The sequence below is a fragment of the Kogia breviceps genome, chromosome 3, assembly GCF_026419965.1.
Source record: "Kogia breviceps isolate mKogBre1 chromosome 3, mKogBre1 haplotype 1, whole genome shotgun sequence".
Classification (NCBI taxonomy): domain Eukaryota; kingdom Metazoa; phylum Chordata; class Mammalia; order Artiodactyla; family Physeteridae; genus Kogia; species Kogia breviceps.
In genome coordinates, this window is record NC_081312.1 from 21,731,775 (window position 1) to 21,748,891 (window position 17,117).

Consider the following 17,117-nt stretch of genomic DNA (forward strand, 5'->3'; position numbering starts at 1 on the left):
AGCTTTCCAGTTTTCCGAACACCACTTATTGAAGAGTCTGTCTTTTCTCCATTGTATATTCTTGCCTCCTTTATCAAAAATAAGGTGTGTGGGTTTATTTCTGGGCTTTCTATCCTGTTCCTTTGATCTATATTTCTGTTTTTGTGCCAGTACCATACTGTCATGATTACTGTAGATTTGTAGTATAGTCTGAAGTCTGGGAGCCTGGTTCCTCCAGCTCCGTTTTTCTTTCTCAAGATAGCTTTGGCTATTCAGGGTCTTTTGTGTTTCCATACAAATTGTGAAATTTTTGGTTCTACTTCTGTGAAAAATGCCATTGGTAGTTTGATAGGGATTGCATTGAATCTGTAGGTTGCTTTGGGTAGTAGAGTCATTTTCACAATGTTGATTCTTCCAGTCCAAGAACATGGTATATGTCTCCATCTGTTGGTATCATCTTTAATTTCTTTTGTCAGTGTCTTATAGTTTTCTGCATACAGGTCTTTTGTCTCCCTAGGTAGGTTTATTCCTAGGTATTTTGTTCTTTTTGTTGCAGTGGTAAATGGGAGTGTTTCCTTAATTTCTCTTTCAGACTTTTCCACATTAGTGTATAGGAATGCAAGAGATTTCTGTTCATTAATTTTGTATCCTGCTACTTTACCAAGTTCATTGATTAGCTCTAGTAGTTTTCTGGTAGCATCTTTAGGATTCTCTATGTATAGTATCATGTCATCTGCAAACAGTGACAGCTTTACTTCTTGTTTTCCGATTTGGATTCCTTTTATTTCTTTTTCTTCTCTGAATGCTGTGGCTAAAATTTCCAAAACTATGTTGAATAATAATGGTGAAAGTGGACAACCTTGTCTTGTTTCTGATCTTAAAGGAAATGGTTTCATTTTTTCGCCATTGAGGATGATGTTGGCTGTGGGTTTGTCATATATGGCCTTTATTATGTTGAGGTAAGTTCCCTCTATGCCTACCTTCTGGAGGGTTTTTATCATAAATGGTTGTTGAATTTTGTTGATAGCTTTTTCTGTATCTATTGAGATGATCATATGGTTTTTCCCCTTCAGTTTTTTAATATGGTTTATCACATTGATTCATATGGATATATTGAAGAGTCGTTGTATTCCTGGGATAAACCCCACTTGATCATGGTGTATGATCCTTTTAATGTGCTGTTACATTCTGTTTGCTAGTATTTTGTTGAGGATTTTTGCATCTATGTTCATTGGTGATATTGGCCTGTAGTTTTCTTTCTTTGTGATAGCTTTGTCTGGTTTTGCTATCAGGGTGATGGTGGCCACATAGAATAAGTTTGGGAGTTTTCCTCCCTCTGCTGTATTTTGGAAGAGTTTGAGAAGGATAGGTGTTAGCTCTTCTCTAAATGTTTGAGAGAATTCGTCTGTGAAGCCATCTGGTCCTGGGCTTTTGTTGGTTGGAAGATTTTTAATCACAGTCTCAATTTTAGTGCTTTTGATTGGTCTGTTTATATTTTCTATTTCTTCCTGGTTCAGTCTTGGAAGGTTGTACTTTTCTAAGAATTTGTCCATTTCTTCTAGGTTGTCCATTTTATTGGCATAGAGTTGCTTCTAGTAATCTCTCATGATCCTTTGTATTTCTGCAGTGTCAGTTGTTACTTCTTTTTCATCTCTAATTCTATTAATTTGAATCGTCTCTCTTCTTTCCTTGATGAGTCTGGCTAATGGTTTATCAATTTTGTTTATCTTCTCAAAGAACCAGCTTTTAGTTTTATTGATCGTTGCTATTGTTTCCTTCATTTATTTCTGATCTGATCTTTATGATTTCTTTCCTTCTGCTAACTTTGGTTTTTTTGTTGTTGTTCTTTTTCTAATTGCTTTAGGTGTAAGGTTAGGTTGTTTATTTGAGATGTTTCTTGTTCCTTGAGGTAGGATTGTATTGCTATAAACTTCTCTCTTAGAACTGCTTTTGCTGTATCCCATAGCTTTTGGGTCATCGTGTTTTCATTGTCATTTGTTTTAGGTATTTTTTGATTTCCTCTTTGATTTCTTCAGTGATCTCTTGATTATTAAGTAGGGTATTGTTTAGCCTCCATGTGTTTGTATTTCTAACAGATTTTTTTCCTGTAATTGATATCTAGTCTTATAACGTTGTTGCTGGAAAGATACTTGATATGATTTCAGTTTTCTTAAGTCTACCAGGGCTTGATTTGTGACCCATGATTTGATCTATACTGGAGAATGTTCCATGAGCACTTGAGAAGAAAGTGCGTTCTGTTGATTTTGGATGGAATGTCCTATTAATATCCATTAAGTCCGTCTTGTTTAATATATCATTTAAAGCTTGTGTTTTCTTATTTATTTTCATTTTGGATGATCTGTCCATTGGTGAAAGTGGGTTGTTAAAGTCCCCTACTATGATTGTGTTACTGTCGATTTCCCCTTTTATGGCTGTTAGCATTTACCTTATGTATTGAGGTACTCCTATGTTGGGTGCATATTTATAATTGCTATATGTTCTTCTTGGATCGATCCCTTGATCATTATGTAGTGTCCTCCTTTGTCTCTTGTAATAGTCTTTATTTTAAAGTCTATTTTGTCTGATATGAGAGTTGCTACTCTAGCTTTCTTTGATTTCCATTTGCATGGAATAACTTTTTCCATCCCCTCACTTTCAGTCTGTATGTGTCCCTAGGTCTGAAGTGGGTCTCTTGTAGACAGCATATATATGGGTCTTGTTTTTGTATCCATTCAGCCAGTCTCTGTCTTTTGGTTGGAGCATTTAATCCATTTACATTTAAGGTAGTTATCGATATGTATGTTCTTATTACCATTTTCTTAAATTGTTTTGGGTTTGTTATTGTAGGTCTTTTCCTTCTCTTGTGTTTCCTGCCTAGAGAAGTTCCTTTAGCACTTGCTGTAAAGCTGGCTTGGTGGTGCTGAATTCTCTTAGCTTTTGCTCATCTGTAAACGTTTTAATTTCTCCATTGAATCTGAATCACATCCTTGCTGGGTAGAGTAATCCTGGTTGTATGTTTTTTGCTTTCATCACTTGAAATATGTCCTGCCACTCCCTTTTGGCTTGCAGAGTTTCTACTGAAAGATCAGCTGTTAACCTTATGGGGTTCCCTTGTATGTTGTTTTTTCCTTGCTGCTTCTAATATTTTTTCTTTGTATTTTAATTTTTGACAGGTTGATTAATATGTGTCTTGGTGTGTTTCTCCTTGGATTTATCCTGTATGGGACTCTGTGCTTCCTGGATTTGACTATTTCCTTTCCCATATCAGGGAAGTTTTCAACTATAATCTCTTCACATATTTTCTCAGTCCCTTTCTTTTTCTCTTCTTCTGGGACTGCTATAATTCAAATGTTGGTGCATTTAGTGTTGTCCCAGAGGTCTTTGAGACTGCCCTCAATTCTTTTCATTCCTTTTTCTTTTTTTTTTTCTGTGGTAGTTATTTCCACTATTATATCTTCCAGGTCACTTATCCATTATTCCACTATTCATTCCTCCTAGAGAATTTTTAATTTCTTGTTTTGTGTTGTTCATCATTATTTGTTTCCTCTTTAGTTCTTCTAGGTCTTTGTTAAACATTTCTTGTATTTTTTCCACTCTATTTCCAAGATTTTGGATCATCTTTACTGTCATTACTCTGAATTCTTTTTCAGGTAGACTACGTATTTCCTCTTCATTTGTTTGGTCTGGTGGGTTTTTACCTTGCTCTTTTCTCTGCTGTGTAACCTTAACTTACTGTGTTTAGGGTCTCCTTTTCACAGGCTGCAGGTTCTTAGTTCCCATTGTTTTGTGGTGTCTGCCCCCAGTGGGTGATATTTGTTCAGTGGGTTGTGTAGGCTTCCTGGTGGAGGAGACTGGTGCCTGTGTTCTGGTGGATGAGGCTGGATCTTGTCTTTCTGGTGGGCAGGACCACATCCAGTGGTGTGTTTTGGGGTGTCTGTGACCTTATGACTTTAGGCAGCCTCAATGCTAATGGGTGTGGTTGTGTTCCTGTCTTGCTAGTTGTTTGGCATAGGGTGTCCAGCACTGGAGCTTGCGTCTTAGCATTGAGTGGAGTTGGGTCTTAGCATTGAGATGGAGATCTCTGGGAGAGCTTTCACCGTTTGATATTATGTGAAGCCAGGAGGTCTCTGGTGGACCAGTGTCCTGAACTCGGCTCTCCCACTTCAGCGGCACAGGCCTGACACCCAGCCGGAGCACCAAGACCCTGTTTGCCACATGGCTGCCTGCAGCCCCAAGTCCCTGGGAGGTAGCTCTGAGCGACTCCCCAGAAGTTTATAAACATGTATATTCCTATATACATGGGAGGTACCCAGAAAAAATGAATAACTCCCTGAAACTGCCCAAGGCACCACCTTAAATAGTAGGTAAAGACAAAGGAGGATGTTGGGGGAGGGAATAGGCCAGTTTGGGTAAGTTACCAGGTTACCCTGGTAAACAAGGGTAAGGTTGTTATGCAGATTTAAGTCCAGGCCTTCTCTGCTGATAAAGGGTCTCTGGAGATTTGGACCTCCTCCCATTCGTGGTACAGAGAGGGAGACACATTTACAAATGGAGATTTCCCTTATAAGTGTAAATGTCCCTTACAATAGGGTAACTTTCACTGAGTTTTCAGAGCTTCTCCCTCATCAGCTGTTTCTAAAAAATAATGAGCCTAAAATAATTCTTATGCCAAAAAGGCATATTTTGGGGTAGCAAATCCTGCTCCCCTTCAGGGTAGAAGAGTGAACAATAATGAACGAAAATCCTTGCCCCCAAGGAGCTTGAATTGTAGTGGGGAAGACATTGGATATATAGGATGTTAGACAGAGATAACGGTAAGGAGAAATAAAGCAGAGAAGGGGACTTGCATCTTTGGAGAGAATAGCTCAGGAGTACCTCACTGAGAAGGTGACATTTTTAAGGAAAACGGGGTGTGAGCCATAAGCATTCCAGATAGAGAAAAGATCTCTATGTTTTATAATAGCCTAAGAAAATAGAATGAAAATTCTCTGTAGTTTCGTATTTACACCATGTCACAGATATTGCTATTTATTTATTCATTTTCCTCTTAAATCTCAGTATCTCTTCCTGTTTCTGAACCCAACACCATAATTTCGACTCTGCAGCCAGGAGGCCTGACTGACTCTATGTTTTTGGACAAGCTACTTAACCTCTTTGGGTCTGTTACCCCCTGTGTAAAGGAAGACCACTGTCTAACTCTCAGGACCCATGGGCAAAATGAGATAACATTTGTAAATATGTCTGACATTTCATGGGTACTCAATAATCGCTAGTTTCTTTCTTTTTAAAAAATTCTTCCTTCCCTGTCCACACTCTTCAGCACTTGTTTTCAGTACTTGTCAGTAAATTTGCAATAAGATTCTTATGCAACACAGTGGAGAAACCATGTGATAGGCAATTAACCAAAGACAAATTAGGAACATTAGGAAACTTGATTTTAAAAAAGAAACTTTCCGACGTGGTTTTTGCTAAATGTGGTGCTCAAGGTTACAGAGATAAAGCCAAGCCCTGTGCACTTACCCCTTAAAGATATTTTTCATTGTATGCCAGGTCAGCAGTCCTAGTAGATCTCAATTTGTATATGTAACAGTCTACAGATTCTCCAGTTACAGTCAAACTCAAGGCAAGCAGAGACATATCACATTGATATGCAAATACATCTATATTCACATTCTTATCCCTTAATCCAACCTAGCTCTCATTTTGCAGTGCAAATTGGTAAGTTTTCTTGAGAGTGTTGGTGTGCCACTAAAAATGGAGGAAATGTAAGGTTAAGGGTGAAACTGCATGTAGTTTAGGTCTGAATGAAGCCGAAACCTAGGTTTAGAAATAGAAGTAGAGCCTAGGGACTTCGCAGGTGGAGCAGTGGTTAAGAATCTGCCTGCCAATGCAGGGGACACGGGTTCGAGCCCTGGTCTGGGGAGATCCCACATGCTGCGGAGCAACTAAGCCCGTGTGCCACAACTACTGAGCCTTAGAGTCTGTGCTCCGCAAGAAGAGAAGCCACTGCAATGAGAAAGAAGCCCGTGCACCGCAACAAAGAGTAGCCCCCATTCGCTGCAACTAGAGAAAGCCCGTGGGCAGCAACAAAGACCCAGTGCAGCCAAAAAAGAAAAAAAAAGTAGAGCCTAAAATTACTCATATTCTTTGGTGAGCTTATCTTTGATTTGAGGGTCATTAGACCTTAATGGTAGTACTGGTTTTGATACTGACTCACTGTGAGGTCTCAGTCAATTAGTTTTCCCTGTCTATATCATGAGTGACACTTCCTTGCCTTGTACGGCTGTTGAGATTTCATAGTGCTTGTGTTGTTTTAGTGCTTGTCTGACTTTCATAACATCAAAGTCAGAACAAGCACTAAAGATAAACAAGGGACAACTATTTATACTGTATGTTTTTGGTTTTCTGTCTGTCCCCAGCCATATCATTGACCATGCCTTGCTGGACGTGCCCTTCCTTCAACTCCCTGAGGAGATGCCCTCTGCCCTCCGAGAGCAGCTGGTCCACACATTCTGAAGATGCCAGTAGTCCTAGTTTTGGGCCCTCATACACAGACCTACAGCTCATCAGTGCTGAGGAGCAGAGTGGCCTGGCTTCCAGGGCCGACTCAACTGGTAAGAGGGAGCCCCAAGCCAGAGGGCTCTGCAAATCACTTTTGGTGACCTGTTGCCACTTATCAAATCTCTGCAGCCAGCTTTGTTTGCAGAATGAGTTCAGGCATAGTCATGCAGTCACAAAGCTAGAATCCTGAGTGGTTCAAAATTGCATTGGGAAAAAACATGCACACAGATTGGCTATTGGTTGGCAGGTTATCAATACTGGGAAACCATTTGACAGTATATCTTAAGGGGTTGTTTTCTGACTGTTCTGTACAAGTACGGTTCCCTGTCAATTTATTTTCTCCTTGGTTAACCGAACTATGTGTAATATGCACAAGGCTGAATCTTTCATTCTACCACCCACGCACCTTCCCTGTTCAGCAAGAGGAAGGTTAGATTGAAGCAGAGAAAAAGTAAATGTTATGTGAAGTGGAATGAGAATCAGGATGCAGCCGTTGTGTCCAGAGTACAGATCATTTTACAGTTCTGTTTTTTTCTGTTGTGCCTGGATTGAGCTATGCACCAATCTATAACATCCCATGTTCTCATTTATTACATTTCCGGTAGGTATAGGGTGGAATGCTGGCTGGCTTTACAGGTAGAATATGGGCCTGTCAGCAAGCACCGTATTATGGGTTGGGTTTAGGGCAGCATTGGAAAGATGTGTGTGGTTAGTGTTGTGTTTGTTTGGCCCATGGGATTGCTTTCCTTTGAAAGTGATAGTTACTGATGGTTCCCCTGTGGAGGAATTTACCCAGTGCGTCCAACAATATTTGTTTTTCCTTCTCAAAGGTGTGCTTTAGGAATTCGTCTCTGGATCATTTTTCAAATTTGGGTAACATTTGTCCTCACGGTGTGTGCTCCTGGGAGGTTCTACAAGTAGAAAGAGTGACCCTCTTGCAGACTAAAGGGTTCAGACGGGATTTGGTTTGGTATTTGATAATATTGCAGGAATCCTCGTTTATGATAGTCTCTCTCTCTCTCTCTTCACAAGCCACAGTTCTGTATTGCATTTTGTTTGCACTGACACACTCAATTCTGGTTGATGCTCTGTGACGGATGATCTTGATCAGCAGCTGAAATATGCCCTCATACCCGCTCTCCACCCTGGGGAGCATTTCATGGATGGGAGCATCTTGTGGATGGGAAGTCACAAGCTGAGGTGGTGAGGAAGAGAGACAGTGCTTGCCTCCTGTTTGTGTCTCCTTGCTCTCAACCTCTGCCAAGCCTTCCCGTGGAGGAGGCTAAGAGCACACAGACACCGGAGTCTGACTGCTCAGCTTCAGATCCTCCTTCTGCCATTGTGACCTCGGGCAAGATGCTTAGTATCTTTGCGACTCAGTTTCCCCATCTGAAAAATGGCCATAATAATAGTACTTATCTCAGCCAAATGATTACTCACTCCAAGTGGGACAGTTTATGTACAACAGCTTAACATAATGCCTGACACAGAATGAATGATCGTCAAGGATGTGGTTTCTTCTCTCTCCTGCCCCAGGGTCCTTATTGCTTTAGAGAAGTAGAGGTGGACTCCTCACTGCAGCAAAAGTCAAGATCTCTAGGCTCGGGCTGGTTTTTCTGGTGGCCTCTTTACTTAGGTGAAAATTGCTTTAATTCCTAGAGGTTCAAATGATGAAGATCAGAGTCCTAGCCTGAACCGGACAATGTTAATCTGTCCCCAAAGCTTATAATTGTGTGTAGTGTCTCCCTTTGCATGGAGAAAGCCTCCTCCCCTGTGTTGTTTTGGTCAGGGTCCTAGCAGGGAGCAGATGGTGCCCTCAGAGGGGTTTAGCTGAAGAGACTTTAATGAAAGAACTGCTTACAGAAGCAGCAAGACCTAGATTCATGGAAGAGGGGCTGCCCCACAGGAGCTATGGCTATAGAAAGAACACCACCACTGCCAGAGACTTGGCAAAGTGGGGAGAGAGGGGGGAATAAATACCCAGATCTTGCGTTGGTCCTCCCACCAGCAGATCTTGCTGGAAACCAAAGGGCACGGAGCCCTGGTGAGTCAGCCCACAGTCAGCCGCCAGGCCACAGAGCAGGTGTAGAGAGGTGGAGAATGGCTTTGGAGTGAGGGGTGGTGGTGAAGCCAATGGAGAACAGCCAACACCCTTTGGTGCCTACCAGGACCTAAATGTCCTGCAGGCTGGGGTCACTCCAGAGACACAAATGCAAAACCAGGACTAGAGGATGATGAGTGATGCTCTCGGTTCCCTCCCTCCTCCAGCAGGAGGTGGTTTCTGCAGCTACAGGGAGGCTAGAGGTATGGCCTTATAGCAACCGTCCTCTTTTGCAGAAGTAGTAATAATCACAGCCAGGGCTTACTGAGTGTGTGCTGTGTGTCAGATGTGGATTATCTCTGCCTTTACGAGAATCCCTCTGGCAGACATCATTGTCATATCCTAGTTGACCCTGAGTCTGTAGAAGGTTAAGGGACTTGTCGAAGAGAACACCGCTAAGGAATGGACAAATCTGTGTCTCAGTTCCAGAGCCTTTTCCAGGGGCTCCCATACCTCGCAGTGCCACAGAGTCATCATGTTATCAATTTGCTGTTACCTTCCAGACCTTCTGTACAGATAGGTATAGAGGATATATATATATATACCAGAGCTTGAGGAAAAAGCTCCTGTTTCCTTAACAGATATGAGTTCTTACAGATAACTGCGCTGTGCCCACTGTATTGTGTTACATAAACAAGTTTCTGGACACTGCATTTGGAAAAGAAATATCCTAATTCTTTAGTCTTCAGGCAAGGACCCAGATTAGCCCAGGTGCTAGCAGTGGCCCCATCTGCTTATGATGGAGAGGTCTTCCTTTGCGTCTCACCTCCAGTCACTCTCCAGGACCAGAGGTGGGAACTGGTGTGCCTCCAGGGCCCTGGAAGATGAGAGGCAGTGAGGTGAGTAGCTCAGAGGGCAGTTCCCCAGGCCGTGTGGACAGTGTCTGAATGCAGCCTTCACTGCGGGAACCCCATGAGGCTCTTCCCAAACATCCTGACCAGTGCCAACAGGGTGGAGTTCTGGCTTTGAAAAGCCTTTAACTCATCCTGGGTCCCAGGACAGAAGGAAGATAAGGAAAAACAAGGTTTAGGAGGACGACCAAGTATTTCGAAGCCTGTGGCACTTACCCATCTACCCCAGCAATGGGGAATTTACAGATGCTTTCAGTTGAGCTATTGAGAGCTTCAAAGAAATCGATAGACATGGGACAACGCCCCCAGCCAGGTGACTACGCATCCTCTGCCTGGCACCGAGCCTACGACACTGGCCAGCCTCTGGGAGAGCCCTGCTTTGAGGCTGGATGTTTCAGTCAGGGTAAACTGAATCCCTCGGGCTGAGGAGCAGATTCTCATCCACCTCTGTCTCCTCTCCCTGGAGCTTCTCTTCCTCATCTGTGAAATGGGGCTGGGCACCCCTGCACAGGCAGGGCGACAGGGTGTGTGCAGAGGTGCCTCGTACAGTGTGAAGCACCCTAGGAGTAAAAAAAAAAAAAAGCAATCCTAATTGAATAGCCCTGTGCCTTATTTCCTTGTAGCATGGGAAATGAGGGTAATTATTGCCTACTCCTTTGTTGCCCCAAAGAAGACTGTAAACCATATGCGTTGTGGGATGGGATCCGAGAGGGGCTTCGCGGTCCTCAGCAGTGAGCCGGGGTAAGTGGAGAGACGCTGCGGGGTTTCAGGATGATGGGTTCCTGTGTTGAGGGCTTGGGGGTCCTTGGGAGGACCTTCCCGGGGGAGACTTATGTCATTTATCTGCCCACTCTCGACCCCCATGTCCTTTAGCATTGCGGAGGGGAGAAGAGGGTGAAGAGAAGTTGCCCCGCCGGCCCAGGGGTTTCCCTGGGGATGCGGCTGGGGCAGATGCTCCGCGATTCATCTCCTATGTGGAGTGGGATTATGGTGGCCCAGGCCTGGCCTGTTTCCCTGGCTCTGTTGCTCTGTATGAGGCCGCAGCAAACCATACCTCCTCCCTGTCCTCCGTGGCAGGAGCCCTGCAGGAAGCTGGCATCCCCACAGGGCAATCTTGATTCCCAGCATAATTATGGAGGGAAAGACTCTGTGATCCGCCTACACTTTCTTCTCGTTTTCTCACTAAGGGGATAATTAGGAGGAAGGCAAACAACTCCCAAATCCCCTCACCTTGGTTAAATCACAGGGTGTGGGCAGAGCTGGAGAGCAGTGTAGATGTTTGCTCTGGGGTTCAGCTTTCCAGTGCAAATGGCGAAAGTGGGAATAGGCAAGATCCCTAATAGCACCTCCTGTCTCCCCAGGGCCCCCTTTCCCTAGATGACAGGCACACCCTGTCATCTTCACCAGTCACAGTAGCTCCGTAATGCCCCTAGTTTTACCTGAGTTGATAAATAGTAAGAGGGTCGAAGGAATCAAAATAAGCCTTCTGCCTTGGAAGTCCGTAGCAACCAAGAGAAGAGAAAACACAGAAATGTTTACAGTAGCACAAGCTGCTGTTAAGTAGTGGGCCTCCATTTTGGTTCTCTTTTATGCATAAGAAAGGTGTCGGTTTAAGTGTGGGATGAGAATGCTCAGGTGTGTATGCAAACAGAGAAACCTGATGCTGGGTGAAGCACATAGCAGGTGTTTAATAATTGCCTGTTGAATGGATCCTTGCATGAAAGGAGTGGGATTCCAGCTGGTGAGAGTCATCTGCATCCCAGACATCTGTATCCCATTTGGGTTTAAGAGTCCAGCATTTCTCCCAAGTGTGTCCCACCCACGCAGCCACCTAAGAAAAGCCAGGATGCTGGGGCCAATGAGTTAGGACATGACCTGCCACCTTTTTTTAAAAAAAAAAAAAAATTTATTTATTTATTTATTTTTGGCTGCGTCAGGTCTTAGTTGCGGCACATGGGATCTTTTGTTGCTGTGTGCGGGCTCTTTGTTGTGGCGTGCAGGCTTCTCTCTAGTTGTGGCGTGAGGCCTCCAGAGCACGTGGGCTCTGTAGTTGCCGCGCATGGGCTCTGTAGTTTGCGGCCTGTGGGCTCTCTAGTTGCGGCACGGGGGCTCAGTAGTTGCGGGGCGCGGGCTTCGTTGCCCTGCAGCATGTGGGATCTTAGTTCCCCGACCAAGGATTGAACCCACCTCCCCTGCATTGGAAGGCGGATTCATAACCACTGGACCACCAGGGAAGTCCCCCTGCCACCTTTGCTGGAGATTCGCAACATGTATTAGCTTATTAAAGATTTTGAAAAGTCCTGAAATGATATGGTATTTATGTATGTATCTAAGTATAATTTATATTTATATGTGTGTGTGTGTATATATCTATACACACACACATGTATATATTTATATACATCTACAGATCATTTTAGTCTTTCATTAACGCATAGTGCCTGTCTGGTTACCTGGTCAGATCTCAAGGTATAGAAACCCAAACATACATAAATTAGCAAATTTGAGTTGGAAGTGCATGCCATTGCTAAAGTGTTGGGAAACCAGAGAAACCAGAAAGAAATATTTTGGCAAACTTTCCTGGATTTACAAAGTTAGCTCTACTTTGTCTCATGCTCTGCTATACCTCTTGGCCTTTTTAAAAAATTCTAATTCGATAGACTCAGGACTACATTTTGCCAAACGTTCTTTGTATTTAAACCCTTGTGGGCTTTAAAACAAATGTAGACCAGATGTTCTTGACTTATTTGCATTTAACTGATCACAATGGAATTCTGCCAGAGCAGTAGGAGATCCCTAGGAATTTTGGACTCTCCCCCACTCCCTCCTCAGAAACAAGTGTTTATGATGGGTAGAAACCTATGGACTCGGGAGTTCGATTTTTGTGACAGGCACTTTTTAGATGCTTAGAAAGTTTCTGTTGTCATGGTTGGCTAAGGATAGAATGAGAACATCACTGGGGCTGTGTGCCTCTTTATAAGATGTAACACGTTTCTCTGTTGCCTGTTTTGTCGTAATCCTGCTGCAGCTGGTAGAACACTAGACCAGGGGCCCAGATTCCCAGTAAACAGTAATTATCATTGTGCATGATGGGGCTACAGGGGATTCTTGTTATTCTTAAGGCACATTTGTATTTTATGATTTTTTTTTCACCTTGGATATATTTTGGAAAATATATTTGGAAAACAAAATGAGTTAACTTATTTTAAAAATTCTTTTGCCTAGCTATGAATTTCAGTGATAATTTGTATCCCTCCTGAGTAATAGTGTCCTCCTCAAAATCGAAGAACAGTAGAACATATTTTTATTTTTTTAAATTTTTTAAAATTTAATTTTAATTTTATTTTTATTTTATTTTTTGCGGAACGTGGGCCTCTCATTGTTGGAGCCTCTCCCGTTGTGGAGCACAGGCTCTGGACGCGCAGGCTCAGCGGCCATAGCTCATGGGCCCAACCACTCTGCGGCGTGTGGGATCTTCCCGGACCGGGGCACGAACCCGTGTCCCCTGCATCAGCAGGTGGACTCTCAACCACTGCGCCACCAGGGAAGCCCCTAGAACATATTTTTAAAACAAATTACATCTTTTTCTCTTTCATTAACAGATAGAAATTTGGCCTCATTTCTGTTCTTAGGATGCCCCAGGATCCTTGATATTCTTGCTCCCATTAAGTTATACATTTTGGATTTATATCAGTATTTTAAAACTCTAATGATTGCTTTCTTTGAAAACTTCTTTTCAAAGAGGTTCAAAAGTTTCTCAGAAACACAAATTTTTATTGAGTAAAACTGGTATTTTACCAGTCATTGCAAATACAGGAAAGAGTAATGTGTATGACATCTGTCTATGAAGAATGGATAATCTACAAATTTTTGCTGTTAAAAGGATAATTTTATATATAGCTTAAAAAATAGTTTTTAGCTATGGAACATCTACTGTATGCTAGGAATGTGTTACACACATGCACGCACACATTTAATCTTTGTAATCTTAAAAGTAGATATTACTACCCCATTTTATAGAAGCACAAACACAGCTAAGGAGATTAAATGATTTGGCCAAAGTCACACAACTGTATAGGGTAGTGTTGGGATTCAGTCCAAGTCTCTCTCCTCAGTTTCCCTGCCTGCATCCCAGGAGCTATGTACAAACCTCTGCATCCCGGGAGCTATGTACAAACCTCCCTCATGAGTTTATCTCACTGGGTAGCAGTGACTTGTTCAGGAGTCCCCTGGACTAGACTGAGGCCTTCTTGGAAGCAGGAACCATATCATATTCATTTCATATTCCCAGAACGCTGCCTGGCACGTTGAACTTACGCAGTGGATATTTGTGGAATCAATGAACTATTCTGATATAGGGCTAGAAGACCCCTATTCCCAATCCTGTTCTCCAGTTACCTAGGCTTAAGTGTATTTGCTAATTGAAATGTAACTTCATGACAGGGAAGAATTAAAAGAGAACAGATAGGTGCAGCCAGTGTGGAAAAAAGACTTTTTTCCTGTGTTTTCACATGTTAGCCATTTATCCAGTTGTGTCCATTCATTTTGTTTTCCTGTTCTTATTTGGGTTTTACTATAGTCTTTTAAATTTTCTAAAAAACAATTGATGTATGTGTGTGGGTGCAGTGGGGGGTTCTCTCTCTGTCTGGGTATCTCAGAATTTCACTTACCCTATATATTCTTTGACCAAAGCAGCCATATTTTCCTTTCCTATTTATTTAGCTCAGAGAGTGCAAAGAAGGTGATTTGGGGAAAGTGTTTCTGTGATATTGAAATAGGTCCTTGTGATTATTGAACCAACTATGTAGAGCAAAATCTGAGAAAGAGTGGTAGAGTTTAAGATGCTGTGCTCCATACAGATTATCTAAACTAGATATTTTAGGGCTTCCCTGGTGGCGCAGTGGTTGAGAGTCCGCCTACCGATGCAGGGCACACGGGTTCGTGCCCCGGTCCGGGAAGATCCCACATGCCGCGGAGCGGCTGGGCCCGTGAGCCATGGCCGCTGGGCCTGCGTGTCCGGAGCCTGTGCTCTGCAACGGGAGAGGCCACAACAGTGAGAGGCCCGCGTACCGCAAAAAAATAAAAAATAAACTAGATATTTTAGAACTACTTAATAAGAAAACCTGTGACCTCCAACCAGAGATTTTGCAAGTCCCTTTTAGAACTGCTAATGCACTAGTCCTGAAGAGGAGGTGACAACTGTAGTGCCTTTTATTCATTACTTTCTGTGGTGTTCTTTGTAGTGTTACGATCTTCCTTTTATAGATGACAACACCAGTGCCCAGAGCCACACATTAGTTAAGGGACAGAATCAGGATTGATGTCCAGGCTTGTTGATGCTGTGCACACAAGGTGGGAAGGGGAGGGCAGGACAAATCGGAAGATTAGGCTTGACATAAATACATTACCATGTGTAAGGTAGAGAGCTAGTGGGAACATGCTGTGTAGCACAGGGAGCTCAGCTCGGTGCTCTGTGATGACCTTGTGGGTGGGAGGGAGGTCCGAGAGGGAGGGGATACATGTATGCGTATAGCTGATTCACTTCATTGTACAGCAGAAACTAACACAACACTGTAAAGCAATTTTACCCGATAAAAAGAAAAAAACGAGGCTGTGTTCTTTCATTGCCAAACAGATGATCAAAGCTAGATATTTGGAACCACTTAGACTTCAGAGGGTCCGTGAACTTGGATGATAGGTCACTGCTGTCTCTCACCTCTAGGGAGGTTAGTGAAATGAGCATTTCTTTCAATTATGGGTGTAGGCGGCAAGCCACAGTAGTAGTTGCAGTATCTCGCACTTAATCATCAACAGAAATCACAGATGTTTCCATAGCACATTATCATTCTGAATGGTAGCTATTGGTTGTGTTAATGGTTGTACTGTTGGTAGTATTAATATTCTGCTGTAATTCGGGTAACATACATGGTGGCCTGGAGTAGGGGACTGGACTAGGTTAAAGGAAACTGAACAAATTTAAAAGACATTTAGCATTTAGAATAGACAGAATCCATATCACATGTTTCCCTGTTATGCTTCAACATGTTCCATCTCTGTGCCTCTACTCTTTTTTTTTTTTAATTTATTTATTTAATTTATTTATTTTTGGCTGCATTGGGTCTTCAACACTAGCAGTGCCACTTGCTATGGAAACTGGATTTTGGATCTGACACTCCATTTAAAACCTACTTCCCACAGTTACAGTAAGGAGAAAGTAGTTGTTTGTGCTTAATAAACCTCTCACTCAGCCTTTTCACCTGCTCTTCTATGGGATGGCTTGCTCATTCACGAAGGGGCTGGTTTATCCTGCTGGACTCATTGGCTTACATGCCAATTCAAAAGTAAATATGATAGGGCTTCCCTGGTGGCGCAGTGGTTGAGAGCCCGCCTGCCGATGCAGGGGACGCGGGTTCGTGCCCCGGTCCGGGAGGATCCCACGTGCCGCGGAGCAACTAAGCCCGTGAGCCATGGCCGCTAGGCCTGCGTGTCCGGAGCCTGTGCTCCGCAACGGGAGAGGCCACAACAGTGAGAGCCCCGCATACCGCAAAAAAAAAAAAAAAAAAAAAAAAAAAAAAAGTAAATATGATAGATCACAAAAGAAGAAACACAAAGATGTAATACGAAAAGATGATAATCCCCATAATCAGTTGTGCAGATAAACAATGATGTTTATCGGCTTGGTAAAGTTTAAATGATTGGTAGTATCTAGCGTTGAGAGTGCAGAGCTGGGAATTTGCGTGCAAGGATCACAGAAGGACCTTTCTGGAGGGCGTTCTAGCTATTGGTGTCAATTTGAATGTCACTCTTTAACGGTTAGTTTATCCCAATTAAATAATTTGACATGTGCCTGTGTGTGCACAGCAACACTGTTTATATTAGCAAAGCAAACAAACAAAACCCCAATGTCAAATAAAGTGAAAGGCTATGCAGCCATGGAAAGTGTCCCAATTATATTAATTGAAAAAGGTGTGTTACAGAATAGAATATATAATTATTTTGCTATATTGGCCTATATAGAGTTTTGCCATGTTAGTGTGTGTGTGTGTGTGTGTGTGTGTGTGTGTATGTGTGTATTTCTGAGTATATAGAAAAAAGTTTGATAGGCTGTATCCCAAACTGCTAAAATTGGTTATCTTCGGGTAGTGGACTTTTCATTCCTTACTACTTTTATTTCTGTAGGATCTGAATTATTATAATAACCATAATAGCTCTAAAAATCAGAAAAAAAAAAAGAATGAAAATGCTTCCACTTAGAAAATTAAATATGTTACTAGAGCATTTTAAAATTTCTTCTGTGCTATATGTGTCTGTTTGGGGCATGGCCTGTTTGTTTGGGGGTTGAGTGCTGGCCTGTTTGCTTTGTGGGGGAGGCCATTGTTTCAAACATTACTGTCATATACTTGTAATTTTTCACTGGCATGATGCTAGTTGCCTACTCTTTACAGGAAGTAGATATAGAGTGATAAAAAGCCATGATCTTCTGAGTCTGACAGACCAAACACTGGTTCTACTACTCCCCTGCTCCATGACATTCGGCAAATTATTTAACCTCAGTGACCTTTAGTTTCCTCAACTGTAGAATGGAAATAATAATGATAATACTGAGCTTGCAGGTTTATTTTGAG

At 42.6% G+C, this 17,117-nt stretch overlaps 1 protein-coding gene across 4 annotated transcripts in view; it reads left to right on the forward strand.

The window, feature by feature from the left end:
- Positions 1–17,117, forward strand: part of STON2 (stonin 2) — a 153,347-nt gene that overhangs the window by 55,345 nt on the left and 80,885 nt on the right. For all 4 annotated transcript variants that reach the window (XM_059056068.2, XM_067027940.1, XM_067027942.1 and 1 more), the window contains exon 4: positions 6,399–6,593. In XM_059056068.2, the coding sequence (XP_058912051.1) occupies positions 6,399–6,593 (195 nt within the window). The remainder of the gene's footprint in view (positions 1–6,398; positions 6,594–17,117) is intronic.